At 37.0% G+C, this 27,942-nt stretch overlaps 1 protein-coding gene across 1 annotated transcript in view; it reads left to right on the forward strand.

Annotated features, from left to right (window-relative positions):
- The window catches only part of LOC107749861 (calcium/calmodulin-dependent protein kinase type II subunit gamma-like), an 86,081-nt gene that overhangs the window by 52,603 nt on the left and 5,536 nt on the right, over positions 1-27,942 (forward strand). Inside the window, exons 4-19 of the mRNA XM_016565069.1 lie at positions 1,633-1,689; positions 5,795-5,874; positions 8,961-9,063; positions 10,133-10,216; positions 11,115-11,209; positions 14,188-14,310; positions 15,472-15,555; positions 15,674-15,716; positions 16,200-16,262; positions 20,807-20,847; positions 21,207-21,293; positions 22,653-22,697; positions 23,473-23,527; positions 24,991-25,095; positions 26,348-26,491; positions 27,620-27,695. Of these exons, the coding sequence (XP_016420555.1) occupies positions 1,633-1,689; positions 5,795-5,874; positions 8,961-9,063; positions 10,133-10,216; positions 11,115-11,209; positions 14,188-14,310; positions 15,472-15,555; positions 15,674-15,716; positions 16,200-16,262; positions 20,807-20,847; positions 21,207-21,293; positions 22,653-22,697; positions 23,473-23,527; positions 24,991-25,095; positions 26,348-26,491; positions 27,620-27,695 (1,285 nt within the window). The remainder of the gene's footprint in view (positions 1-1,632; positions 1,690-5,794; positions 5,875-8,960; positions 9,064-10,132; positions 10,217-11,114; positions 11,210-14,187; positions 14,311-15,471; positions 15,556-15,673; positions 15,717-16,199; positions 16,263-20,806; positions 20,848-21,206; positions 21,294-22,652; positions 22,698-23,472; positions 23,528-24,990; positions 25,096-26,347; positions 26,492-27,619; positions 27,696-27,942) is intronic.

The raw sequence follows: 27,942 nt of genomic DNA on the forward strand, positions 1-27,942 counted from the left end.
CACACTCGTTTTATGCGTATTTAGCGCCATCTATAGTTGTGGGTGTATTATTGACATGTCAAAGTCTAGACCCTGAATATAAGACGACCGCGTTTTTTCAGATGTATTTCCAAGAAAAAAACATCGTCTTATATTCGGGTCAATACGGTAATTATTATTATTAAATTCAAAATATTTTAAGAAGGTGATGTGTGTAATGATGATGCTGATAATTCTAATAATAATAAGACTTATTATTAATATTATTATTATAGAAATTTAAATGTGAAATGTATAATTTCTGACCCAACAAAATTGCAAAAATAATGACTATTTTCAAACAGGTTTCCTGAACACTTCCCCTGTCTTCCATTGGTTGAAAAAAATTATATATTATTATTATATTAAATATTCAGATTTTTTTTTCTTTTGATGCAAAAAATTGCACACTTCAAATGATTGTTGTTGTTGTTATTATTATTATTATTATTATTATTAAATTGGAAAAGTAATAAGGTGTTGTGTTTAGTTTCTGTGCAGACGAAATCATAAAAATAAAGCCAATAATTTTAATCGGGCCCTGAATGCTTCCTCTCTTCTCCATTGGTTGAAAAAAAAAAAACTGATAGTCCCGCCTCCAAACTAATGCCATTGGTTGAACAAACAGAGCGATGTTTTGAAAGCGTCACAGTGTTTACAATTTTTTTTAGGAAACTGAAGGGGAACTGCATCGCATCTTCAAAGAAAAATCACCTTAAAAAATTACCTTCACCTTAAATATACCCAATAATATTACAGCCGAACCTGTTTATGTTCTCTCAAATCTTAGTGCCTTCCGGTTCTGCCAGTTCATACATTGTTTCTCACTAAATATTGATATACCTTACTCTACAGAAGTTAAGTGCAGATGCCAATTTACATTGTTTAACCTCTCTCTGAATGTTTAGGACTTTATTAAACTCGAGCTTCTGTAATTATTGGCATGATGGTGGCTCGTGTTTGCAGTACCGGTGTCAACATGCTAGGGCATTGCTTGTCAAACAATCAGTCTGAGGGCTATTGACTCGCTGCATTACTCTAACAACGTAGAAGTAATTTATCTAATATGTATTTTCCAGCATCAGATTTGCCTCATTCCCTTTGTTATTTATCCTCCGTCTCTCTCCCTCCTTCAACTAGTTGCTATGTTGCTCTTTCTCTCAGCACTCTCATAAGGCCCCTGCTATTCTGGGCAGTGTTTACTCAACTCTCTCTCCTTATTTCTCTCTCACTCTCTCTTTCTCCATCCAACCCCCAACCCAATACACTCGGTGTGTGTCACTGTCTACGTGACACACTGCTTGTGTAAATAAGTGAGCTTGTCATCCATCCTCGCTCTCTCTTTTCGATGGATCCTCTTTTTGTTATTTTATTTCACCATGTGCTCATTATGGTTAACTTAAGTCTGTAAACGTGCTTTGTAATTGTAAGCGTCACTATAATAGCGTTTAATTGGATGTATGCCGTATGTTCTCATCAGATGTTATGAACGCTGTGTGATGGAGTGAAGAATGCTGAAGATTTTGTCTCATTAAAAACATTTGCTTTCATAATGCACCATCTCTGTGTTGACGTTGTTTAATGCTGATTCTCCTGTTGTCTTTTCAACCCCAGTTCGGCTCCATGACAGTATCTCAGAAGAAGGTTTCCATTACCTGGTCTTTGACCTGTGAGTATGACCGAAACTCTCTCTCTCTCACACACACACACACACACACACACACACACACACACCTGCACTGTGTGACTCCGCAGTATATGCTGCACTGTAACTTGAGACATGATAATTATATAGGTTCCGTTTCGAAACCTAGGAGCTACCTCACTACCTACATAGGTAACTGCCTTTTAAGACAACATTCTAACTGAAATTAAACCTCATAAATAAACAATTTAAAACATTCTACATAGGCAGCAACACAAATTGCTTGGGTAAACGTGATTTCAGTAAAGTGTTGTCGTTAACATGTTGATAATTTATGATGTGATACTATGTAATAAATATGCACTCAAATATTGGGTAAAATGGTTCATTATATGTTTTAAACAATATATATATATATATTTTTTCCAATATTGAAGGATTTGTTTTTCTTTAAGAATTCAGCAAAAAGAAGGCATCTTTGTTTGTGTTAATTGAAATAAAGTTATGTTTGACAAAAACACCTTGTACGCACCTTCCTGGGTGTCAAAAATATATCCTTCAATTTTATGGGATCTGCCAGCAGAATCGATGGGTAGACATTTCTGTGTGGCCCTATAAATGCTATTTAGTGCTGTCAAGATTGTTGTTTCTGTGATTGTGTCCTGGTTTTAACCAGTCCAGTTCACTTTGATTTTTCCAGGCATCATTGTGGAACTCAATTTATGTGGAACAAAGGCTGAGTTACTAATGTTCCTTTTATGTGTCTCATGCACACCTCAGTGCCAACTGCATTCCACCCTCACAATATATTGAACAATATTACTACTATTAAAAATAACTGTTTATATAGAACTTAAATGTAAGCGAAAATTAGAAATGCTGTCTTGGCAACTAATTGAAATAAGTTATAAGTACTAAAATTACTAAACCTAAATAATAATTAATTAAAGCTATATATATATGCTGATTTAATGTTTATTAAACTGTTCTTATTATTATCAGTTTAAAGAACAGTTGTGCTGCTCAATAAGTATATATATATATATATATATATAGAATGCTAGAATGAAATCATTTTATTTCTTTAACATTTTATAATTTTTTTTATTTTTTGTAAAATATTATTTACATTTGTATTGCATTTTATAGAATGAAAATATTTATTATTATTATTAAATTTGTTGTACAGTAATTGTAATTATTATTACTGTAATTTTTGTTGTTTTTAGTAATTTAGTAGTTTTTTTAAAGGCGCTTCTTTATTTCCTTCCATGTCCTGTGTTTTGCATAACCAAAATGTACCAGTTTTGGCTAAAATACCACAGGTTACTACAGTTAAACTCTGGTAAATTTGTAAGAGCCACCACTGTCTTGCATTGCCACTTGTATTTTGTCTCAAACTATGGTTAATGTGGTAAAATTATAACTGCATCCCTGCATCCGATAACATACACAGTATATCCATAGTATAATCAGGCCATACATGTTTTACTGCAGCATCACATACATTTGCGATCATGTTTACATAAGTGTAAAATGTTGGTTCTGCCTCTTGCTGGTGACCAAATGATCCCAAACCCCAGCACACTCTCTACTCTCTCATCCCTTGTTTCACAGTTTTTTCCCCCTCTCTCTCTTTCCGCACTGGCAATCAACAGGTGCCACAGAAAAATGCATCCATTTGGCCTCTGTTGGCCCCTCCTTTCGAATGCATCACTTCTGCAGCACTAACAGCACTGCGACTAAACGGCAAAATTAAGATTCTTTCTAAACAGGTTTCTCAAAGTGGAAACTCTGGTAGCACAGAAATTGCACACTGCGCAGTGTCTTCAGGAACCAGCAGCGAGTGTGTAAGTCTCTAAGGGACTCTGACTCCAAGTTAAAGCCCCAGGCATCCAACACAAACACCCTCCAGCAGTTAGCTGTGTTTTAATGCGCTCATACGGGAGTTCATGGTAAATTTGGTTTACAAGAGTTCCATGATGCCAATTTAGCATCTAAGCTTTGATATTACATAGGTAAAGACAGATAAAAAGAGGGTGAGTGGGGAAAAAGAGTAGTTTTATAAAGAGATCAGCTGTCTTATTTGTGTGTGTGTGCATGTATGTGTGTGAGATAGAGACAGGTCTTTTGTGTCCAGTGGGATTTGTGCTGTCCTGAAAATGGAATGCTGAGCTTAAAATGTAACCAAATTTGGGCAAATAGCTTCTGTGTTCTTTTGTAATATTAATATACTCAATAGTCTTTTTCAGCCTACTTTCTTATCTCATGTACTCACTCTCTTGTTCCATGTGACTTGTCCTAACAAGGAATGGTAAAGTGACTTGTCACTGGAAACTTGTCACCTAGTTAGGACACCGTATCTGCACTTCCATCAAGTTATAATATAGAGTAATGTAATATAATTCAATTTAAATTATTATTTTAAAACAGTTAGTATGTTGTGTTGTGTTATGGCAAAACACATGGATAGATTAGTAATATAATGATTTAAATAGCAAATTGGACATTTGATATCTATTATACATGGTATGAGTCTGCACTTGCCAAGTTTATAATATAATATAATATAATATAATTACTATGTTAAAATAATGTATACATTATATTATTTTAAGTAATATTATAGCAAAAGAGGTGGATTTCTTAGTAATATAATAATTTAAATGGCAATTTAAATACACAGTATGAGTCAGCAATTGCCAAGTTAATAGAATGCAATATAATATAGAAATTATTATTTAAAAATACTATACTATACTATACTATACTACTAAGCTATCCATCTGTTTTGCTAAAGCATATGTATTAAGGTCTATTGTATGCAATTATTTCCTAACCATCATTTGTGCCATTTCCTCGGAACAAATTCAATAAGGATCTAAAGAAAGTCATGCAAAATTCACATTAATACTAAGTATCTATAAAGGAGCATGACACCACAGCAACACACACACACATACGTACACATACACACACATACACACGCCTAAGCTATCCAACTGTTTTGCTAAAGCATATGTATTAAGGTCTATTGTATGCAATTATTTCCTAACCATCATTTGTGCCATTTCCTCGGAACAAATTCAATAAGGATCTAAAGAAAGTCATGCAAAATTTCACATTAATACTAAGTATCTATAAAGGAGCATGACACCACAGCAACACACACACACATACGTACACATACACACACATACACACGCATTAATTTTGGTTCATCTGTTTTGGTTAGGCCTCTGTAACATTCTGTTATAGGATTACAGCTTTAAGAGGGATGAGATAACGCGTGTGCATGTGTGTGTACCTGTCAGAGAGTGAGGTGCTTTTCCAAGAGTAACGCCCACCCCAGCTATCCCACAATCCCCTGCTTAGCTCACCTTATGTGCCTCAGTCATTACACTTGACCCCAGCTCAGTGTTAAAGTAGCAGTGCTACATTCATATGTAGCATCAATTATCCAGTCATGGTGTTTAATTTAATTGCTTAATTGAATTGTCCAGCCGAGGCTGTTGATCAACTTTACTGTAATCAATTTATTTTGGTTGAGCATTTATTATAATTAAGCCATTAAAATTATAGATTTTATTTCTTTACAAAATGACTGTATAATATAAGACTGTATAACTGATTTTCGTTAATATGCTTTAATATGATTTATTTTTGTGGAAGCATTTCTTGTTTGCCAATTTTATGAATGGCTATTTTAATATCACAGTATTATATCTGGTATCAACTGCAGAATACTCTTCAAATGCAGTGTATTTTCAAAGGCATTGTTCACCCAAAAATGAAAATGTTGTTCCCTACCCATATGGCTTTTTTCCTCTTTGGCACAAAAAAGGAGAAATTTTGAAAAATCTCTGAGCTTTTTCTTACAATGAAAGAAGCATTGACTAGGGGCTGTCAAGTGCTCAATAGGACAACACACACACACACAAACTATAAAATTGCTCCATATAACTTGTGGAAAACTACACCTTTCAGAGATGGCAAACTTAAGTAAAAAGAATGTAAATATGAGGGATCTGACAAATAAAAATAAAAGGTTAAAGTCAATATTTAGCCTTATCTCACCCCCTCACATATCCTTATGATCTTTCTGTGCCACTGATTGATTTATTATTCTGTTTTTCAGCCAGTGCATCAATCAGATCCTGGAGAGTGTCAATCATATTCACCAGCATGACATCGTGCACAGAGACCTTAAGGTGAGCGAGAGCCTGTTGCCACAACAACCACACACACAGCAACCGGCCTGCTTCTGTTTCCGAGTCGATGCCCTGCACCACACAAACACAGATATACACGTACAGAAATATTCCTGCTCTTGTTTATTATGCCCCTGAGTTTGATTACAATTCTTTAATACTGCATTCTAAAGCACATGCTAGTATGTAGTTCTGGTATTTCTTTACTGTCTATATGCTCAGATACATGTTACAAAGACTTTTTGGACATTCCGTGTCAAATTAACCAAATTTCAGAAACTTCCCCAGCTCAAATTTTAGAATTTTTGAAAATTTCTAAAGAAAGATGGATAAAGAAAGTTTCTAAACACAAATTGTGATAAAAGCCAAATATTAATTGTCATGGACGTATATTTACTGACTAAACACTATTTTGTAGAGGGGGGTCAAAATGACAATTTTTCAATGTTATTTGTTCTTCAGACATTTCTCTTAAAAAGAAAAAAGTATTAGCTGAATGCAAAGTGACCTACATTTGGTTTTTGACTACTGAAAATGTGAACAATTTACTAAAGGAGCCACATTGAAATCTCTGTATCTCTGGAAATGAACCATATAGGGCCTTAAAAATGAAGATACCAAAAGAAAAGTTTGTTAGGAACTAAAATGTAAAAGGATATTAAGATATCTCGAATACTTTTTGAGTTACAGGCATGTAAACTTCAGGAATAACACAAGAAGAATGGAAGAATTTTTGAATGGTCACCACTGGCATATAATCCAAAAAAGATCGTTAAAGTCAGCAGATTTTACTAAAAAACCTACCAATCTCTGTAAAAATAACATCATGATGTTGCCATCTTTTTGAAGTCATTCTTAAGCCCCTGTAATTTGGCTCCAAATCTCAGGTGAAAATTGGCATTTTGACCCCCCTCTACAAAATTGTGGAGTACTCCGTAAATATACATCCATGACATTTGTTCTTCATTCATGCATTTCTTTCCCCACAAAAAAAGTTAACCAGAGATCTCTGGTTGAGTTGACACAGAATGACTTTTTTTTTTTTTAACAGAGCATTGTCTTTGTTTAAAGTAATACTCTCTTTTTAACAGAACTAGTTAAGCAACATTATATTACCATAATTACGTGCATAAACATCACACACTTTGCCTTTCTGTGCGTGTGAATATATGAAATGAATGTACGTGTTGTCTTGACAGTGGCAGCATGTCTTTGATAATGCATACAGATACAGATTTATAATGTCCTCCTATTGTGCATTAGTCACATCCACTGCCCTACCCCATGTGTATGTGAGCCCAATGCTGAGCAGCAGAGATGTGCCCAGGCTGGTTGCCATAGCGAAGAACGTGATACGACAACTGTTGCTGGTATTGCCTGAGAGACGGAGGGATGTGGGAGGGGTCACCGCGAGTCTCACCATTCCTCATTTGTAGTCTGTGCGTTTAATGAGGGAGAGCGAGAGATTCACACCTATGGGCATAAATTTCCCAGCATCCTTATAACGGATGCATTTAAATTCTGTGCTTGAATGTAGAACTCGAGGATGAACTCTGTGCATTGAGAAGATATATGTGCAGCAGCTAATAAGTCAAGCCTATTGAGTTGTGTATTCCAGAAGGGAGGGGAAATCGACTTTTCCAGCCTATATTTTAGTGCCTAATATATCTTTCTGGGCCTCTTCACTTAGTTGTATACTTGAAGCTCTTGGATATTAATGTGTGTTTGTGTTTGATTTCAAATTTGGAGCACTGACAAAACCGCAGGAAATCCACCCTAATATTTGCTCAGCGTAAATGTGGTAGTAAAGCAAACAAAATTCAGTTGTGCTTAACCTTTAAGCCATGTATAAACTCATTTACTTGTGGAGAGATCTTTGACCCCTAAAATCTGTCATATCCTACTGAGCAGGTTTGGCTAGTGTTCATCTGCACATCTGCTGGTGATGTACTTCTCTGTAATGGGTGTTCACACTGACAGTGTTGCAGGTTGCAAAGTGGCTGTATTGTTGGTCTTGTGGGTGTTACTTCTGCTGGATATCTTAATGTTACTGGTGAACTTTCATATTTCACTCAGATAAAAAAAAAGAAGAAAATTAACCTAATTTTTAGGATAATGTTTGTGTATCATTATGTTTAATACAATTATTTAAACACATTTTTTCCAATTCTTATTATCATATTCTCATTACTGTAATTTTAAAAATTAACATACACTACCATTCTAAAGTTTATGGTCAGTACAATTTTTTTTAAGAAATTGATACTTTTATTCAGTAAGGATGTATTAAATTGAAGGCAACCGTAAAGATATTTATGATTATATTTTACATTTATTTAGCTTTTTCTATTTATCATAGAATCTTAAAAAAATGTATCATGGTTTCTATAAAATTAAGCAGCACAACTGTTTTCAACATTTATAATTGTAAGAAATGTTTCTTGAGCAGCAAATCAGCATATTTCAGTGATTTCTGAAGGATCATGTGACACTGAAAACTGTAATGATGCTGAAAATTCAGTTTTGCATCACAGGAATATATACAGTGGTGTGAAAAGGTTTTTGCCCCCTTCCTGTTTGTTTAATTGTTTGCGTATTTGTCACACTTAAAAGATTCAGATCATCAAAAAAATATATATATATATAATTTTAACTGTAATAATATTTGCACAATATCATAGTATTACTGTTTTACTGTATTTTACTGTTTTACCGATCAAATAAATGCAGTCTTGGTGAGCATAAGAGACTTCTTTCAAAAACATGAAAAACTGTATCAGTGCCAAATTTTTGAATGGTTGTGTATATTATTTCAATTAAAATGTCTTTATTGTAATACCTTTATTTTAATGAACAAAAATTATTTGGCTTTTTTTTTTACAGTAATTCAGTAAATTACAGTAATGAGAATCTTTATTGAAAGTGTTAGAAATTGTAAAAGTAAACTGGTAGTCGCCACATCACATAGCTGCACATTGCATAAATTTAAAGTTCTCAGCTTTTTTCTTTTGGGATATAGCTAGATTGTATTTGTAGAAATTGCTCGAACTCTGACTGTTAAAGGCTTCCTGTGATTTCCTCCTCAGCCCGAGAACTTGCTGTTGGCCAGTAAGATGAAAGGAGCGGCAGTAAAACTGGCTGATTTTGGGCTGGCCATCGAGGTGCAGGGAGATCAGCAGGCCTGGTTTGGTAAAGAACTTTCACTTCAGCTCTATAATTCTACATCTCACACTAACTTAAACTTTTGAGGAACTCAACAACTGTTGTTAATTTAGCTACACCTACCCAAACCTTTTCCCTACCACTTTTAGAGGTCTTTAGATTTAAAGGATGTAGTGAGTGGTTGCTAGGGCGTTGTTGTGTGGCCCTAGCATTCATCACTAATTAAAAAATTATTTTGCCCGTTTATGAATACTTTTCATATATTTATACATTTTTACTACTGTTGCTTTAGATTTCACAGGATTTCCTAAATTAGTGAGGATTTTCCCCCACACAACTGTGCTGATTCCCTCTTGTAACGTTCTTTCAGTTTATCTTAAAAGGATTTTGCAACATTTCCCGCTCCATTACCTCCGGTCTGAAATGGGTTGGAATGGCTGTAAAGGCTTATTTTCAGGCCGTGCTAAATGCCAATCTTAGCCCATTTCATGTTTAGCTTTCACACATCATTCCTGTCGGTGTGTGAAAGACCCTTTAGCTATGAAAATGCCCCTTCATAGCTGCCTCTTCTGGATAAAACCATCACGCAGGATTCTCTCGGGCCTTGTGGCCCCCTACTGGCGGCTGGTTATGTCTGCTGGTGTTTTAGTGCAAATCAAGTATCAGTACAGCTTCTTTTTTTTTATTTTTTATAAATAGGTAATCATCATGTTTTGACTGAAGTATGCTGAGCTTTGTGATGAGCAAAGCCATGTGGGTGGAATAATTGTTGTATACAAGCTATATGATTGGACAGCTCAAGATTATGTTACCACAGCTGTTTAAAATCCAGCTATTTCCAGCCCGCTTCAGTCTTGCCAGTGCTGGAGGGAGGCAGCCATCTTGGCACGTCACCATTTTGGCTCTGAATGGTTCTGGCGTATGGAAAAATCCATCTATCAAACTATCCACACACACACACCTGCTTGGAATTATTAGCATTTCAGTGAATATTAATTGGCTGAGTTACATTGCCTACAGGTGCCTGCAGTTTGAATCCACTTTATCTCATTCTCAGAGTGCAGAATGGTCACTTTTCAACCTGTTTTTATCACAGGTTTTGCCGGCACACCTGGCTACCTGTCTCCAGAGGTATTGAGGAAGGATCCCTACGGCAAACCTGTGGACATATGGGCCTGTGGTGAGTTTTCAACAGGGTCCTTAATCTCATTAGACCTCTTGCATATTCGTTCTGCTTCCTATATTAACAGGTTGCAGTATTCACACTGCACAAGTTTTGGCACCTAGCCTGTTTTTGCTGCACGTCGCATGCTGAACTCAGCAGAAAATATAGTGTAAATTAGGGCTGCATGATAAATCGCATGCGATATTTAACGCGCATCTTATCAGTAAAGCCGGTTCTGTAATCAGCGGTAAATCTCCATCACGTGCGTGCTTTCACATTGAGCAGCATTAACTACACAGAGCCGTTGTTCACTGATGAACTGCGCAAAACCACGTTCATATTCGCGCGATTTTTTGCGCAGCTCGTCAGTCAACAACGGCTCTGTGTAGTTAATGCTGCTCAATGTGAAAGCCCGCAGGTGATGGAGATTTACCGCTGATTACAGAACCGGCTTTCTGACAAGATGCGCGTTAAATATCGCATGCGATTTATCGTGCAGCCCTAGTGTAAATGCACGGTAGACCTATTTGTCAACACAATCTTAATACATGTTTTTTTTTAAGTAAATAATGAGTTAACTACTTAAATTACACATGATGTAACAAGGCAGTGATCAGGTACTAGTCAACAGGGTTGGGTTTTTATGTAAAACGATTAGGACTTAAATATGTGGTTCCTCAGCAAGCATCATACTTTATTTTACTTGTACTAATACTTTAATGATTTGTTGTTACACACACACACACACACACACACACACACACATATATATATATATACATATATATATGCAATCAACATGGAGTGCAGAAAATTAATAAACACTTCAGAATTTCTGTCAGTCAATCCGAATCTAATATTTTTTCTGTCAGCCAATCAGAGTACATTTCTCTTTTCTGTCTTTCTTTCACAGGTGTAATCTTGTACATTCTATTAGTGGGCTATCCTCCATTTTGGGATGAAGATCAACACAAGTTATACCAGCAGATCAAGGCTGGAGCCTATGATGTAAGTACATATGTCCTTCGATGGAGCCACTCTCTCTAACTGTCTCTGTCTGTAGGAGTTCTTTCCAGCTGCTCTAAAACCTCCTTCATCTGATTGGTCTTTGAATGCACCATCAAGTCTTTCAACTGAGGCATTCACTAGGAGTGTATAAACTCTTTGCCTTCCATTTCCTCTGGACACATTTCTGTCAAATTTGCATACATTTTTGGAGCAATGTTGAACCTTAAAATCATATTTTTGGGTGTTTCTAATTAGTCAAGTCTGTGTGAACTCATCAAGCCATTTCATAAATCAGTCTAGTGAGGCTAGTTTAATTTTAGACCGCACATTACAAGGCATATACATCCTTTCAGATAATCACTGGAATTTCCCAGCAGGATACCGTTAACATTTCCTGTGAACGTTTGTGAACAGCAGAGCTGTCTAAAAAAAATTTTAAACTGATGGCAATAATGCCCAATGGGGTTGAAGACACAAAACAATACAAAATAAAATAAGCAAATGCTGTAATAATTAACCAATGAGCTGGATTTTATTTATTTTATATGATAAAATAAAATAATACTTTTATTATTATTTTTTTTTTATTTCTGAGTCAGTCAACCTTTAATGACTGATCATATTTCCCTATTTATTTTATTTAATAAAATATAATAATATAAATAAAATTCCAGCTTATTGCTAAATTGTTCATGCATTATTTGATTACAACAGATGTCGCAAGGTCTCTGCAACACACACTGTGGTCCAACTGCTTGTTTAATTTCTGATTGGGTGCGATTTAGAGCTACTGGTACTGTTATTGATTATGTCAGGCCCTCCCTGACGCATTGCAGAGAGATGAGCTTTGCTTAGAAACAACTGCCTCTTGGCCCAGAGTGTATGTGCTTGTTTGCTTGCGTATGTGTGTGTGCATTTTTGAATTGTCCATCTGTTGCATCAGTCTCACGCCCTCAGACGTATGTGGCATGACATGGAGTGAGTGACTACCCTAGAGAGATGCACACTCCATTAAATTTGATGTGACAAATAAAAGGGAAGAGATGATGTAACTGTGACCTTATTGTGAAAATGGATTGAATGCATGTTACACTGTTAGATGGTTTTGGTGGTCACAGTGTTGGGCAGGCCAGGTCAGTTCACCTCAGGGATGGACAATATGACAAATCCTTTATCACAATGTTGAATTTTTTTGCTGAAATTCCAACCACAACATGGTTTATATCAGGGGTCTTAGCCTGTTTTAGGTCAGTGATCCCTCAGTGGATGTAGTGACATAATATGGAGCACTCAAAATAGATGTGAATAGTTCCATGCTAATGTATTTTCATACTTTCTTATGATGCAAAGCCATTGAAATCAATATTAATGCTCAGAGGCATATAGTTGTACATTATATTTTCATTGTACTTAATATTCTTTAATTTGGGATGGAAACTGAACAAGGAACTTGTAAGACCCCTGGTTTAGACAGTATATTAAATGTGGTAGTGCTGGTAATGAGCTAAGATAAAGGATTTTTAAAAGGTTTTTAATCTAATTTGATTATTTTCCCTTAGTATTTGTAAATTAGTGGACAAAAAATTATATGATGAATCATCACGAATAAGCAGTGCAAAAATGCTATATACAATACCGTTCAAAAGTTTGGGGTCAGTAGGAGTTTTTAAAATGTATTTGTCAGAAGTCTCTAATGCTCACCAAGGCTGATCAACATACAGTTAAAAAAAAAAAACTGTAAAATTATGAAATACTATTACATTTTAAAATAGGGTTAGCCATTATATTACAGTCTTCAATGTCAAATGATCCCTTAGAAATCATTCTAATATGCTGATTTGGTGCTCAAGAAATATTTTTTATTATAATCAGCGTTATAAACAGTTGTGCTGCTTAATATTTAGTGGAAACTGTGATACATTTTTTTTTCAGGATTCTTTGATGAATAGAAAGTTCAAAAGAACAACATTTATTTGAAATAAAAATATTTTGTAACATTTATAAATGTTTTAACGGTCACTTTACTGACACCAATTATATGTATATTTGCTAAATAAAAGTATTAATTAATTAATTACTAAATTCTAATTGGATGATTCCTTCTGTTGACTGGTTTCTCTCTTTATTTGTATTTTTTTCATATGTAAATAGTGTAAAGTAGTCCCTGCTCACTAACAGTGGTGATATATCTACCATGGCATAAATGTTATTCAAAATCTCTACAGGCTGACACATTGCTATTGTTGCACATTATATACTGTAAGGTGTAGTTGTGCCTCATCATCCATTATTATTAGCTTCTGTCACTGCACCTTCTGGCCATGTGTTCACGTTTGGATGTGCCTTCCGCAATCCTGAATGGCCATCTTTGCTGAAGCAACACACAGCGGTGCAAAAACGCCCCAGACATGAAATGTATTAACAGTGCCCTGAGCCAAAAGCGCAGCTGAATCAGTGTGTGTAAGGACTTGCAAGCACCTGTTTCTAAGTACAATCCACACACTCGTTTTATCTGATGCAACGCAGCTTGATGCGCAAAACAAATTATACTTCCTGGAACCGGCCCAAGGTTTTCTTGGAACAGACAAAGGATTTGTAACGGCCACATTAATATCTCCTGGTACGAAAGAGGAGGTGTGACACACATTCAACACAGATACAGACACGGCTTTTTATTGGCTAATTACAACTGCAATTTTCTCTAGTTATGGGCTGCAATGAAGCCATGAGGTGTGAAATGCGCAAGCAACATGTTTCAAGTGCACCAGCCGTGCCGGATTGGCCGACAATAGGAGGACTGATTACCGTGACTCATTGGATCCTGTACGCTGCCTTGTGATAAGTTTAATTTCATTAGGCCCCGGTGCAGACCGCTCTGTATGTGTGTCAGTACATCTTGTGGTGTGAAAGGCTCTTTAGGCATTCTCCTGCATTTAGATTTCATATCTAACACTCGCTCATGATGCTTGCCTCCACAGTTTCCTTCTCCGGAGTGGGACACGGTCACCCCCGAGGCCAAGAACCTCATCAATCAAATGCTGACCATCAACCCAGCAAAGAGAATCACCTCAGAGCAGGCCCTCAAGCACCCATGGGTCTGTGTAAGTTATCTCTGCTTAAGACTACCACAAGCTCCAAGCAAAAAAGATCCGTTGGGGAATCTGAGCTCTTTTAGAGTTTAATATGAAATGCAGCTTTCACATTCACATATTTTGTGTTCTCAGAATAGGTTGATGTCTTTGTTTTGATGCTTAAGGTACTTAAAGGAATAGTGCATTCAATATGAAAACTGTCATTATTTACTCACAAACCTGTATGGCTTTGTTTTTTTCCCATGGAACCTAAAGGGAGAACGTTTGAGTAAAGTGCCAGTTGTCCCTTACTTTGCAACTACAATGAATCGGGAATTGAACTTTTAAGCTTCAAAAATGGTGCAGAAGCAATAGGCCTGCACGATTAATCATTTAATCATGATCATTTCTGATTTTCTCGATTAATTAAGCATAATCGTCTGCAATATTGGCCCAATCCTGAAAACGTTTTTTTTTTTTTCCTGTTAACATTTTCTGTTGACTCCTGGGGTTGCCAGATTTCAGGAGTTTAAATCCCCCAGTCATGGTGAAATGTAGAACGAAATTTCTCAAATGAGAACAATTGTGATTAATTATCACGATTATAATTTCTGAGCAAAATATTCATTATTATCAGTTTAACTATTATTGTGCAGTGCTAAAAAAAAAACAAAAAAAAACATAAATGTGGTCCCATATGACTTATGCTCTATTTTCTGATTCTTAGAGAATAGCAGTGTCTGATTAATGAGCGAATCATACTTTTGAGTCAAATCTTTTGAATGCACTGGTTGAATGATTTATTCACGAATGTGTCTTTATCTGGTTCTTAAGAACTCAATGGGTAGATTATTAATGAATTACTTAAATATCTCTTTCAGCTTTTTCTCCTCATATAAGACTATCGTATGACTTCAGAAAACTTGGAATAAGTTGTATGGACTACTTTTATGGTGTTATTGCATTCTTCTTAAAAGCTGAATGTTCACCATTAATTTAATGGTAAAAGCGACAAGTATATTATTAAGACATCCTCTTTTGTGTTCCATGCAAGTCATACAGGACTACATGAGGGTGGATAAATAATGAAAGAATGTTCATTTTTGAGTGAACTATTCCTTTAATAGGTTTGAATACATTGATAATGCTGATGTGCAATATTTTTCTCCATCTTGCATTTGCTGGTTTCAGCAACGATCCACAGTGGCATCCATGATGCATCGCCAAGAGACCGTGGAGTGCTTGCGCAAGTTCAATGCCCGCAGAAAACTCAAGGTACGGGATGGGTTTGAAGGGCCCTTAGACTAACTCCAGTCTTCCTCCCTTGGGTAATTAGTACTGAAAGTCCTGTTGCCATGGACTAAACACTCTATATTTCTCTGTCTTTGCTCAGGGAGCCATTCTCACTACTATGCTGGTTTCTAGAAACTTCTCAGGTGAGTTCCCTCATTCTCCTGGGATCAGGTAGGAAAGTGCAAAGTCATGGATGAACTTTGCCCACCTCTTGAAGTTTTGCTCCAGTTTTCACTATAAAAAGATGTCGAACGGCTGGCTCAGTAATTAAATGGAGGGAAAATTCACTTGGGATCTAGAGCTTTGGATTACAGGAGTATAAAGTTTTGGATTTTTCTGCTTCAAATCTCGATTTCTTTGAGCTGTTAAGGTTTTCTCTGAGACTTGAGGATAACAGTAAAGGAACATCAATAAAACCCCTTTTCAGTTTAATATCAGTTTACTTCCTGAACAGAAGATGTTTACGGTTTGTGCAAGTGATTCTTTTGTCTTTGATACAGCAGAGCTTTAGTTTGTCGTTATTATTCTAGACCTTGATTCCTTGTAATAAACAGGTAATTTGTTCAATAGAGGGTTTGAAAACCGTTCCATAGCTTCTCCCAACTCAACGCCTCTCTGTCCACTAGTGGGCCGGCAGCATACCAGCCCTGCTGCTCCCACCACAAGCACTGCCGCGCTTGCACAGGAAGGTATGTGAGAGTGCATCTCCTCACCTCGCCACCAGGGGGACCAGCGAGCCCCCTCCACAATGCCTCCAAACCCCCGCCCTCCCTCTGCTCTCCCCAATCAGCATGCAGCCAACGAGAAGCCTGCCTCTTTCCATTACTTGCATAAAATATTTGATCTCCACTCTCATGAACGACTTCTGCTATTATAGTCTTGGAGATGTTCTCACCTTTAAAATGATAGTGGCCTGCTGAATTTCCATCTCTCACATACATGTCATGCATTTGAGCAATGTGTAAGAGTTTATGGAATAGCATGTTGTTTTATTTTTTTTGGCCATGTTTTTATTACTACTTTGCTTTTACATGACCATGTAACTTTAACATTCATCTAGCTAGCTTTTAACCCTAAAAGTTGTAAGAAGCATTAGTGCAGGTTCAGTTGTCTAATCAATGAAATTATTGTAAATGCTATAGGACATTTATGGGTCATTCTCAAAAATGTTGTTTTTTTATTTAATATTCTTTATTATATTGTATTATTTTATATTATATTATTACTTTTTTTTTTTAAATAAAGCATCTCAACTCACACTGATCTGACTACAATTAATTATGTAATCCAATGTAAATTATACTTGTGAAATAGTTAATTTAATTCAACATTTAAATTAACTGCTCAGTTTGGTGGCCAAATCACTATTTGCTGTAACTGTAAATTTCATAGAAGTGGTGTACTAGGCATCTGGCAAATTAAGCTTTTTTTTAAGAAAAATTCTCAAAAGTGAAACTATTTTCTATTATTCAAAGTTATCGGTTATATGGAGTGCTTTTGTTTTGAATGGGATTTCTTAATTATTTGAAATCTTTTTCTTGACTGATCAGTGTTTGCTACCATGTTTTGAGAATGACTCTTATAGCAACATTTGAAGTATTATAGCTTTTGTTCAGTTTTCAAAAGGTCTATTTATTTATCCGTCGGCATAGATCGGCTCTTTTTATATGCGTGAACAAACAATGTCTCATTTCGTCTCACAACTGTCCCCAGTTCAATTTACACACAGCGGCTCTAGGCAAAACAATCCAATCAATACCGCAGCACTGCATTCATGTTACTAATCGCCAGCACAAGACCCATCGGCCGGCATGCATTATCGTCTGCATGGAGTAAAAAAAAAAAATCGCTTCTCCTCCTTTGATTAGACTTTCTCTTTCTTGTCTCTCTCTTGCTCTGTCCCTCTCGGTTAAATTGCTTCAGCCCTTTTTGGCTCTCTCCTTCCCTGCTGATCAGCTGGTGTTTTGTGCAATTGGATTAAATAGCATTTAAGTGAAATCTGCTTTAGCTGAAGATATAGGACCCCGGTCATGTGTCTGTGCTCAGCCCACCTCAGGCAGAATAAAGAGGTTTGGAGGTTTTTAGATCTGTGTCCTGTGTCGTCAGCTAAAGCAGACCCATGCAGCCTAGCCAAGCCACCATTGCCCTACCACTCTCCTTTCAACTCTTCCTTCTTCCCTCGCCCAGTGCGCAGGGGCTTAACCACACGGAACGGGCAGGAGCGGGGTTGGCTTGCTGCCAGTCGTCAGACCCGATGTAGTCGGCGCAAGGGTCCGGTGAGCGCCAGGTGGTCTGCGGGGAAGGAGGCCCTCTGGAGGGCAGATGGACAACACTGTTGACAGTGTCTCTGAGTCAGGAGAAAGTGGAGAGATCTCTGGTTCCAGTTGTGTTGTCTGATCAAATTGAGTTGTCCCACTCTTAGCAAAGTCGGGGACATCTGTCTGTCAGTTTCAGTAAATGTCAGCCAGCTGCCATTTTCAACAGGCTGTGTCTGAGCAGCTGTCAGCATGGTGAGAATACTCCATATGCACGTAATGGTCAAAGGAGAACAATTAAGAAAAATTGCAGCATCGGTTCAGATCCTCCAGGATTATGGAAACCAAACAAGAGTTCTTCGCTGTCTTGTTGAACCTGCTAAAATGTACTGCTTTCGTTGTTTTGGTTGTTAGTTATTCTCTTAATGTTTCTGCAGTATGCATACTATACATGGTACAGGAGCACTAACATACCTGTCGAGAGCTAGCCATTAGCATCCCCATTAAGGAAGTACGCAACCTGGATGCCGCTGGGAAAATACACTCTCGACTCATTGTTTGAATGACATTGCCAAAAGTTTTGATGTTCTGATACAAAATTAAACTAAAAATTCAAATATTTCTTGATTTTAGCTTTATGGACTGCATATGTGGCCTCATTTACCACAGAAAATCCCGTTGGAAGGGGATTACTGTAGACATTTTCTTTCTTTTTTTTTTTTACTAACTGAAGGATAAGTCACAGTGTAAAGTTGTATTTAACCTGGAATATTCCTTTAATGTTCTTTTGAGCCGTCCAGTCAATGCTCTCCATCAGTTCTTGGCTTCAACTAGTACTGTAAGTGTTTATAACTCTTTATATTCTGTTATTGTTAAAGCCAGTCCTCCAGTGGACGTAAGATGTTAACCCATAACCAGTAATGACATTTCATCAATCTTTCTTCATTCTTTAAGAGCTTGTTTGAAAATGATTTCTTCCTCCCTCTATAATTTATTTCCACTCAGCATTAATAGTGGTATGACTGCAGTGTGGCCGTCCTGGGGTCCCATATCCATCTGATTGTTGCGCAGTATAACGGAAGACTGCTGGCTCAGCTTTCCCAGTCACAGTCTGTGAATCCTATGAGACATAGTTAGATATCTGAGAGACAATGGAATGTTAATGAGTTGAGGTCTAGCTGTATGACTCCTTCAACAGTGCATTGCATTATGGGACCCGTGGTTTAATGCCGTTGGCACTGCATGGCTGACCGTATGGTGAATTGCATCCAGCACCTCTCACCTCATGATTAGTGAAGCATGAAAGCAGGCCTGCAATGCAAAGAATGCCTGCTATCGTCCAGCTTGTCCTCTCTGCTACTAAATGGTTTTTGTTTTCTTCTTAACCCTGTGATCTTTTCTTCCCATTTGTTTATGGAAGGTAAGGCGCTTAACAGGAATACTGCATTTGAAACCTGGGTTTTTAGTTTTTTTTTCTGTTTTTGAGGTTTTATAGGCCTTACTCAAGTCATTTGATTGTTCTCTGAGGGATCCTGAAGTGTATTGGGGGCCATTTCCCCTACACTGACTCAAGACCTCTCCAACATGCCCTCTGGGAAAAATAACAGTTGCAGTTAAAGGAAAAATCAATTGCATTCATTAGGCATGATTTTCCCTCATTACGTCTGCAGCCGCAAATGGAGAATAAATTCATTCTCTTTATCTGCTCTCAGATTGGTGAAATGAATAAAATGGGCTTATTTATTCTAAGTCCATGCAATTAATTCATTTTAAAGGGGTTATATCATGCATTTTTAGCTTTTTTTGTGTTAAGTTTTCTTTCTTTCTTTCTTTCTCTCTCTCTCTCTCTCTCTTTCTCTCTCTGACAACAAAACGGTCATAATTTAGGTAATTTTCATAATTCCCCACGCACACTCATCATTAAAATTAAGAAGGAATTGTGTTTTCTTTTGCATCTGTTGCTTTATGAAACACTCCCTCAAATGTGAAGTGAGAAACAGCACTTTGCTGCACTTACTGATTTTGTATGCATTTATGAATACACTAATGATGAAAAGTTTGAGATGGAGATTAGAGGGCTGAATATTATTTAGATGTTTTTGAAATGCTTTTATGCTCACCAAGGCTGCATTTATTTAATAAATACATTATAGTAAAACTGGTAATATTGTGAAATATTAATTATAATTTTAATATTAATATAATTTTAAATGTAATTTATTCCTGTGATGGTCAAGCTGAATTTTCATCAGTCATTACTCCAGTCTTCAGTGTCATGAAATCATTCTAATTTGCTGCTCAAGAAACATTTTTTATTACTATCAATGTTGAAAACAGCTGTGTTGCTTAATATTTTTGTAGAAACCATGATACATTTATTTTTTCTGGATTCTTTGATGAATAGAAAGTTAAACAGAACAGCATTTACTTAAAATAGAAACCTCAAACAAGGCACTTTTGTGACATTTGTCACTTTTGACAACTGCAGCTACTTGTTTCTAAGGTTGAGTTTTAATCAGTTATCTTTCTCTCACTGCTGAGAAGTTTGAGTTTGAAGTCACAATACGTTTTCATACAGTATATCAGTTCAATGATCTCTCTTAAAGATCAAGGAAAATTGGATTTCTCAAGATATGACCCCTTTAAAGTAAATTTCACCAAACTGAATTATTTTAATTTGCAGCAAGTTATTTATTTATAAGATACATACTTTTTACCTTCATCTCCCAAAGCTTCATATGTCTGTGGATTAAACTTGATTTATATAGATCTATGAGAAATGTCTCCTGTGGTGAAAAATGATGCTAGTCAGCATTGCCTCCCAAACCCTGTATGCTAATGAATGACGGAATGCAAGCCAGCAGTTTGTTAATTCTTTTATGTGGGGTTTTATTTGAAATATGTGCAGATGTGAGCATTCTGTCAGTTTTGTCACTCGCGCTACATGTAGTAATCTAGTCTTTCTCTGTTCCCTACAGCATGCAAAAGTTTACTCAACAAAAAGGCAGATGGAGTCAAGGTAAGCCCAGAGATGTTCCTTATATACCTACTTTCTCCTGGAGATCGAGATGTTTTCATCTCTCCAGCAGCCTTTTTAGGTTCCAATCTCTATCAGAGCTTTCCATTAACTGCTTTTAAAATAAACACCACTTGTTAATAATATAAAGTTCCATGAAATGTCCATTAGTAATCGGCGCCGTCTGTGTGAATGATGGATAACTACAGTCATCTTTCTGGCGTATGCGATTGATCTGTTGTGTGATTTCTAACTACCATGACTGGCGTAAAACATTTACTCGCAGGAGGATCGGCTCCGATCATGTCCCTAGTGATGTCATCTCTCTGAAAAGAAAGTTGTATCTGTCCTCTCTATTTCAGCCCCAGACAAACAACACTAAAAACAGTGTAGTGAGCGCTGTAGTGAACGCCATGAAAGAAAGCAGCACGGCCTCTTCTACACCGATGGTACCTCACCTACATTCAGCATTCTTTCTAACCCATCCTACTCATCTGACCGTTTCCCATAGAACATGATCAAGTGTTTGCAGTAGTGTTTGGTGCATGTCAGAAGTTTTTGAACCCATTTTGCATGTACTAAATACTTCAGACCTGTAGTTTGCTGTGCATTAGATGTCACCAGTCGTTTTTCCCCGTATGTGTTTTTTGGGGGCGCTCATGTCCTTTCGAAGCACATCTGGTACACACAATCGTGGTGTTTTATAAACGTGTCATTAGGAGTGATTTGTTCTTGCCTGTAAGCTGCTGGTTTATGTCCTTCTACACTCTTCTTGTCCTTAGTTTGCCTTTGTATGTGTATTCGCACTGCTATTACAAGTACAAACAAAATATAGTCATTGAACGAGACTGTCTGTGACATTTAACAGTCAACTGTATAAATATAAAAATAACACGATTTTGTTATTTGTCCAATCGTTTATGCTACCATACAGAATAGCATTGATATATGGATTTTCAGCAAATAACAAGGTAATTTGAGTCGGAGTGCATAAACCAGTCAGAGTAAAGATGCAGTGTCCCACACAGAAAGCTGTCAGCCATTTGGCCGTGTTGGAAACTAGCAGTGTCCCCTGGAGGTTTAAGAAAAGGAAAGTGGATTGACACTTCAGATGGGCCTTGTTTGCTCGACTGCCCAAATAGCTGTGCAAAGAGCATCCCGGGACCTCCAAAACAATCCATTAAGAGCACAAGTTAACCCCCGACCCCTCCTGAGGCCTCTAAATGCCTCCACAGTGCTGATGGACAGCTAGCAACCACTGGGCTATCAGACACATACAAGGCAACAGAAGTTCCGGAAGTTGGAATAAAATGTGTCCTATTCACTTTTTTTGAGGGTTCAATTGGGTCATAGAATTTGTGAGAATAAACTGAAAATTAATCTGAGGAAAAATATAGTGCATATAATCATTCAAGGTGGATTTGTTTTTTTTTACTTTTGATTCTCCATTCCTGTGGTTTCAGCAGAATTTCAGTTGAATTTGAGAAACTGCATCTTTAAATCTTCATGACGCATGCCATTTATTCTTTTTATAAGTGTACTTGTGTGGTCGGTTTTCTGTAGTGAGTTGTGAATGTTCTTCAAGCTCATCATGAACCCTGACCTTGTGTTCATTTCCACATAAAGTAATAGTCTATTTAGATTATTATTTCTTTACTTGATCTCAAAATCCTCAGTTTGTGTCTTAGCCAAGACAGCAGCTTTAAAAGTGTGCGTGTGTATTCCTAGAGGATGTTGTGTTTAACCAGATTGTTGTGGATGAGTATTACTTCTTTAATCATTATTTGAAATCTTGTTCAATTTTACAGGAGCCACAAACTACAGTTGTGCACAACCCTGCCGATGGCCCCAAGGTACATTCTTCAAGAGCATTTGGAATAGTGGTGGGGGAGCGATTCACAAATTGCACTTTTGCACCATTTTCTAGATGAATCTTGACTGATCAATTGAAATTCCTTATTGGATTTTCAAATGTAGTTTTGATTTTATTAACTCACAAAAGATTTGTGGACCAAACAATCAGTATTTTGTTTAGTATCATTAACATACTATTATAGTTTTTATTCATATTTAAATTATATTTTTTATAGTTAATTTAAAATTTTGTTAGACTAATTGTTTTTTTGTCATTTTTATAATTTTCAAAATAATGTAGTTTTTATTCATTTTTATTTCAGTTTGTTGTTTTTTTTAATACTGATTAATACTGATCTGATTTCAGTTTTTAGCTTTTTATTTCAATTTCACTACACTTATTTCAAGTAAGTGTTTTTTATGGCTTTGGTTTTAGTTGATAATAATCCTGAAATATAATAATAATTATAAAACTTGCTAAATATTTGTGAGCCTTCACTGTTGAAAAAAATATTAAGATGTATTAGACTAATTGTGGGGTTTATTGTTGTTATACTTTAATATATTGATGTTAAATATTATGTTAAATTAATGTTTACCTTATGATTATCGAGAATCATTCTCAGAATCAAAGAACATGTTGAATCGTGAGGTTCCTAATTCTGGAGGTATTTCAGAGACTATAACCTAATGCTATTGATTGCTTTTTTTTATTCACGTCTCATGTTTGGTTTGTCTTGTATGTTCTTTGTCTGTCTCTGTTTCTGTCCCCAGGGCTCCACAGAGAGCTGTAACACCAATGAGGAAGAGGATATGAAAGGTAGGAAAGGTACACAGATCTTCTCTCCTCTTCTCTGCATGCCTCCAGCACTGTGGCGTTGCAGCTCCCAGTGCTCGCGTCAGAAGAGTAATCCCTCTCCAGTCTGAACACCTCCACTACCACAGTACCAAAAACCCACCAAAAAAGCCTTTGATTAAACAATATACATGTCACGTCAGTCAGTAACGGGTTGAAATATAAAATATGAGGCTGCAGTGACACCTGAGGCTTTGTGATTTGAAGGCAGGGCCATGAAAGTACGCTGTCGGACTGACAGGAGGGGAATTACGGTAGAGGGCATTGAGACGGGGTTAGATGGATTGTGCTTTACACGTTTAACATGCATGACGGCACAACCCTTTGTGTTTACAGCTAAATTGCTAGCTTAGAGTTAGCAAAGGTTCAAAGTGAAGGCGCACCAGAGAGATTTAGCTACAGTATTCAAAGAAGTAAATGAGGGCAAACTCTCAAAAAAATGTAGCGTATTCACAAACATTCCTATTTGGATGGGATTAGATTTCTTTGAACTCCAAGGCTACGATAGTTGTGTGAGGAAAAACATAGACATGATCAGTTCAGAGTGAAATAAAGTCAGTACATCTGTGAAAAACAAATTTACCTGACGTCCGCAGAGAAAACTAGTCCCATCCAAATAGGGCTTTAATAAGCAACTCTATGTCAGATCACTCACACAATTTGTCATTGTCACGCAAATGAATTTCCAGCCACATTCAAACAAAATAAAACAATTTATATATACATATATATATATATATATATATATATATATATATTTACACACACATCTGTTTGTAAGCTGTCGGTGTCTCAGTAGGTTTCCTTGTAGATTTTTCGCGTGCTTGGGTCCTGTGTTTTTCACTCCACTTATTTAGATGTTTGTTGATGTGCCGTGTCTTGTAAATTCATTAGCATGTTGTGAACCGGACTGTTTTTCCTGAGGGACTCTCGCCGATACAGTTTTCTGTCACGAAAAGGGCCAGGCTCGAATTCATTTCCTCTCCTTATTCACTCCGGGCCTGGACGGACAATAGCAGCTTAAAGAGCCTTATCATTAGCTCCGTCACAACTGAGGTTAGGTGATGAGGACAGGAAATTGGCGCGGAGCCTGGAGAAAAAATCTCTGAGCGCGCTGTTGTCCAAGCACAACAAACACGGCTCAGCTTCACCACACCCATAGATCCAGACCTGTGTCACACCATCACTCATAACTCGACTGGAAAATCCAGGATCATCACCTGTAGTCTTGCTCCCATAAACACAGTGCTGCTTTTATTGAGAACAGCTCATCTAAACGCATCCCATCCAGTGCCTTCGTGACCGTTAAGCTATTTAGTTATGATGAAGTGCCAGCATTGCTGTGGTGTTTGTTAGTGTGTTTCGGCTGGTGAAGGACATGAGAGATGTGTGTGTGTTTTTCCTCCTGGTGGCGTGTGGTTTTGGGGCTGTGCCAGCCGAGAGTGCGCAGGGAGCGAGCAGTGACAGTGCCGTGATGAGTCAGTGCAGTGCCGGAGAAGAGCTGCCTGCTCTGGTGGCTTCACCACAGGGCTCTCCTGCCAGTAAGTCAAGATCCTCTCGTTCCACCTGGGCACCTTCAATCCCTCCTTAAACCTTCAAGTTGAGACCTTTTTGTCCCCCCACAACTCCAGCCTTTTTAGCCTTTAGCATACTATCAGAAGGGTCACTTGCTTTCCGTGTAGAACAGTACTGTATGTCAACAGTTGTTGCTCACAAATGTATTCACCCCCCCCATGCATGCTGCTCAACTGCTATTTACAGATCTGTCTTGTTGTAAAATGGCCCTTTAGTAGCTAGATTGACCTTTTAGATGTTCTACACCTGATTTTCCTACATTCTCCTTCCCAACCTGTGACTGAAGTCTCGAACCTTCCCCTTTAAGGTTTCAGAATTCGTAATTAATATGCTTTTTTGCACATACACCCGTCTTAATACCCCAATTAAGCTATATACTTGTGATTTAATTTCTTGCTGGTTAACAATACTCCATATATAAAATAACATAGCAATGGTATAAGAAAGAAAATTGACTTGATTCTGTGTCCAAGCCAGCTGCAACACCTCATATAGGACCTCATCCGCACCTGCTCTCTCTTCATTTAACATCTGTCAGCATCTGTCTTTCACAGTTTCTTCCACCCTCCAAACTTCCTCCTGTTCCCTTCCTATAAATTGTCTTTCTACAAATTAACTACAGATTTCCATTTTTATCTTTTCTTCATCTTTTCCATTCTTTTTAATTGATCTCTTTATGTAACACTGTTTATGAAGTACAACAAATTACCTTATTGTTGAACTGTATATGCATTTATATAATGCATTAAAGGAATTGTTTACCCAAAAATGTACATTCTGTCATCATTTACTTACCCTCATGTTGTTCCAAACCTACATGAACACACAAGGAGAAATTTAGCTGAATTTCCACACTGCTCTTTTTCATACAAATGTGACCAGGGACTGTAAAACTTCAAAATGAATTGAAAAAGCTGTTGAATATACTATGCAAGTCATAAAAATCCCTTTTATGATACATTTTTGAAACTCGGCAGCATCCATCCATAATGTAATTTCATGGTATGAAAAAGAGCTACAGTACATTAAATATTCTCCCTTTGTCTTCAATGGAAGGAAAAACGCTGTACACGTTTGGAACATGAGGTTAAGCAAATGATGACAGAATTTTCTCTTTGGGCTCTGATGTTGTGCTTCATACTCCGTGTGTTCATGCGTTCCTCTCTCTCTCTGCATGCATCAACACCCGTGTTGCGTGTGCTGCGTTGTGTGTTGCAGCCGTCCCCGTGCATGACGTTAAACGCTTGGCATGGAACAGTTCAGAACATGCCTCATGTCCAGAGTTAGAGCGCACTCATTCTGGCTCCTGTGCTTCAGCCCATGGGGTCGGCGGTATCACGGCGAGTGGGTCCGCAGCTCAGTGTAAGTGTGTGGGGTAGACCAGGACACACACACAGAGGATGTCAACAGGAAATCTAATTCTTCATACTAATAGAATTAGGTAGTGACATCCTATCAGCTGTCACAGTGGCCAGTTGATATTGTGTTAGTCAAGGTTGTGACTTGTCAGGTTGTTTTGTAATGGAGAATGTATTAATCCAAATGCATATTTACACACATTTATAGAGGCCTATTCACATTGAGCTCAAATTTTCACCACAAGCATTCAAATTTAAATGGAGAAATGCATTTCTACTGACCCCATCATGCAATGTGAGAAAATTCACACTCTTTTCAGTTTTCTCTGTGGGAAAAAAAGGTGTTCACGTCATGTCAGAATTACTATATTTATAAAAAGTTCTGAGTTGTAACCTCTGAATTTTAAACACTTAAACCTTTAGCACCTCACATAATGTCATGTAGAAACCGAAAACGACAGCAGATTCAGCAGTAAAATATAGTCAAGTAGTTATTTCCTTAAAATTTTCAATAATTGCAGTCATTGACTAATGTCTTAATGCAAGATTAATAAATGAAAGGCATAGAATACAATTTATTGTATTGTATTTATTGTAATAATGTCTGATCTCCTGCTAAATAAATTTAAAGTTTATTAATAATGAATTTGCATAATGACTGTTACTTGTTTTATTACACACATTCCTCTTGGCATTCATAGTGTTGGCATAGAAATGCATAATAAACAGCTCAAGAGTTGAAAGTCCTGTTAGTCCTGTAATCTAGTGATTGCAGTAAATACGGCATGGTGTGAATGCACCAAAACTCACCAACAAATAAGTTGTAAACTTTTGGGTCATGTGACCAGAACTGGCATTCCTGATAAAAGTGAAGCTAGTTTCTGAGTATATTCAGCACATTTTTTTATTCAAGCATGTCTTCTGTCTGACAAATTTGCATCATGAATTGTTTTTTTTTTTTTTTTTTTGTCACTTTTCCTCTTGGTGTCAGTAGGCCTTAATATGACATTCTCACAGGTATCTGTTCTGTAAGCAGTGTATGTTATGCTTATTAACTTTGCTTTTCTTTTTTTATCATTTCATTTCCTCTCCCTCTATCATCCCTCATCTTTCACACGTCCTGTTTGAGTAGCTCGTAAGCAGGAGATTATAAAGATCACGGAGCAGTTGATCGAGGCTGTCAACAATGGAGACTTTGAAGCATACACGTAAGTACAGCCCACATGCACATGACAGCAATGCATGCAAGGCTTTGTGTGACTTTTTATATTAAAGGGGTCATATGATGTGATTTCAATTTTACTTTTTTTTTGGAGTGTTACAAGCTCTTGGTGCATAAAGACGATCTGTAAAGTTGCAAAAACTAAAGTCTCAAATTCAAAGAGATCTTCTTTATAAAAGTTAAGAGTCAGCCACGCCTACCTAAAACGGCTCGTTCTAACACGCCCCCACATA

This window comes from Sinocyclocheilus rhinocerous, unplaced genomic scaffold (assembly GCF_001515625.1).
Source record: "Sinocyclocheilus rhinocerous isolate Xijiao unplaced genomic scaffold, SAMN03320098_v1.1 scaffold31, whole genome shotgun sequence".
NCBI classification, from domain to species: domain Eukaryota; kingdom Metazoa; phylum Chordata; class Actinopteri; order Cypriniformes; family Cyprinidae; genus Sinocyclocheilus; species Sinocyclocheilus rhinocerous.